Consider the following 2,263-nt stretch of genomic DNA (forward strand, 5'->3'; position numbering starts at 1 on the left):
GTGCTTAACTTCAAACAAAACAAAAACAAAAACAAAAAATATATATATTTTAACTGTGTCACTTTCCTGATAAGTACCTTCTTTGTATCACACTTGCATAAAAATTGTAAGAGTTGCAAACATAACTGTGAAGTTCTGAATAACAGAATATATAAAATTTATCGGCAATGATATCAAAAATAAGATATTTCATTTTTTCTTTAGACACCACACACCTTTCCAGAAAGATATAGATGAGGGACTAGACTCGGACACGCGGGAACCTGACGTAATCCCTGCATTAGCTGTTGACTCTCAGGGTTTGTTCTGTTTTCTTCATACATGATTAGAGGAATAGACAACTTTAAATATGGCTAGACATAATAATTGCACTTTCAATCATATATTTGTTATCTGTTGTACCGTTATAAAACACCTTAATACTGTCGCCCTTGTTTTCAACATTTTTCGTTATTATCTTGCTTACAACTCAAACTACTGGTATAAAAATGTTATACTCCATATCTTTCTGGCAAATAATTTAACGGTTTGTTAAAGATCACGTTAAACTGTTACTGTTAATTGTGATACTTATATAACGTATAATATATATATTTCATGACATAAAATCTGCAAATTAACGAAACAATTGCTATACGATTTTACATTGTGTCTGTTCCTGGTGCTCCTGCGATGCATAATACGAAGATCGGAACCGGAATCGTGTAACGTTGTGGGAACCGGAATCGTGTAACATTAGATCGAAAGTGACATATCAATTTCTTCGCTCATTAAACGACAACTGTGTAGATAACACTATGTTTCTGTTGTGAAATTACAAATATGGAAATCCTACATTATATACATAGAAGCTAAATATTAAAAGACAAGATTCCAAACGGAAGATAATTTGAACGAGCTCATTTTGTAGTTGCCTTCAAATACGTGGACTGTTCATATTGGTAGATTTCTCTACAAAATACACCATCTGTCTTAGTATGCAAAATATACTGCTGATTGAGTACTTAAGATACAGAGACAATTAATACCACAGTTAGGATATAAAACAATAGGTGTGACAATGAGCTAGGATTTTCCCCACTTTCAAAAGGGTGTGATATTGAGGTTTTTACGTACAAAGAATGGTGGTTATTATAAACTCTAGCTACCAAACAGTGGTGACTGGTTGTGTGTAAAGACGATCGGATAGGTTCGTAAAGTGAAAGACACATCAGACACATCTTGTATTTTTCGACATTGCAAGCCTTTATAGATGGTATATTGACATGGAAAAGATTATAGTGGCAGGAGTTTGGACCGTTAATAGATGGTATATTGACATGGAAAAGATTATAGTGGCAGGAGTTTGGACCGTTAATAGATGGTATATTGACATGGAAAACATTATAGTGAATCTATTAACGGTCCAAACTCCTGGGTATATTGACTTGGAAAAGATTGAAGTGATAGGAGTTTGGACTGTTAATAGATGGTATATTGACATGGAAAAGATTGTAGTGGCAGAAGTTCGGACCGTTAATTCCTATAGAAAACTGAATAACATCTAAACCACACTTAAACGTTGACACAATAATATCAACCTCATTATATTGCATGTTGATCCACCCTGATGCAGAAGGATCTAAACCATACTTAAACGTTGATACAATAATATCAACCTCATTATATTGCATGTTGAGCCACTCTGATGCAGAAGGGCTCTTCGAAGATGATAATATATGTTACGTATTACAATTTCGAATGGATTGAAACCGAGCAAAATGATAATTTAAATTTAGTAGTTAAATATATGCCGATATATATCAAATTTATGATATTTGTCAACAAGATTGATACATACAGCTTTCTTTTTTTAATACGAATATATTTTAATACACAAACAATAATATAATTTACAGTAACAGTTATTACAAATAGTTATTACAAACAATGATTTATATACAAAAGTTTTACAAACTTACAAGCAAAATAAAGTCTTTTTATAGTCTGGAACTTCCTTGATATCTTATGGAGGGTTCACGATGAACAAGTTAATTTTGAGTTGATGAAGGTACAATTCACTTGATAGGGAGCTAGCTAGCTCTGTAGTTCTCACTGATCACACACCGATATTTTTTCCTACCGGTGACGTTAGGTAATGTTTTCGTAAAAGTACTAATGTTCGATGTGAATCCACTGAAGTTAAATGGTTTGTAACGTTCAAAATTTATAAACGTTCCTGGTCAGATATCTTAAGTTTCCGATTAACAAGCGTTGTAACAAT

The 2,263-nt window shown here is 32.7% G+C and overlaps 1 protein-coding gene across 1 annotated transcript in view; it reads left to right on the forward strand.

Annotated features, from left to right (window-relative positions):
- The window catches only part of LOC106468019 (synaptogenesis protein syg-2-like), a 63,150-nt gene that overhangs the window by 41,239 nt on the left and 19,648 nt on the right, over positions 1-2,263 (forward strand). Inside the window, exon 10 of the mRNA XM_022396320.1 lies at positions 205-299. Within this exon, the coding sequence (XP_022252028.1) occupies positions 205-299 (95 nt within the window). The remainder of the gene's footprint in view (positions 1-204; positions 300-2,263) is intronic.

The sequence above is a fragment of the Limulus polyphemus genome, unplaced genomic scaffold, assembly GCF_000517525.1.
Source record: "Limulus polyphemus unplaced genomic scaffold, Limulus_polyphemus-2.1.2 Scaffold2834, whole genome shotgun sequence".
Classification (NCBI taxonomy): Eukaryota; Metazoa; Arthropoda; class Merostomata; order Xiphosura; family Limulidae; genus Limulus; species Limulus polyphemus.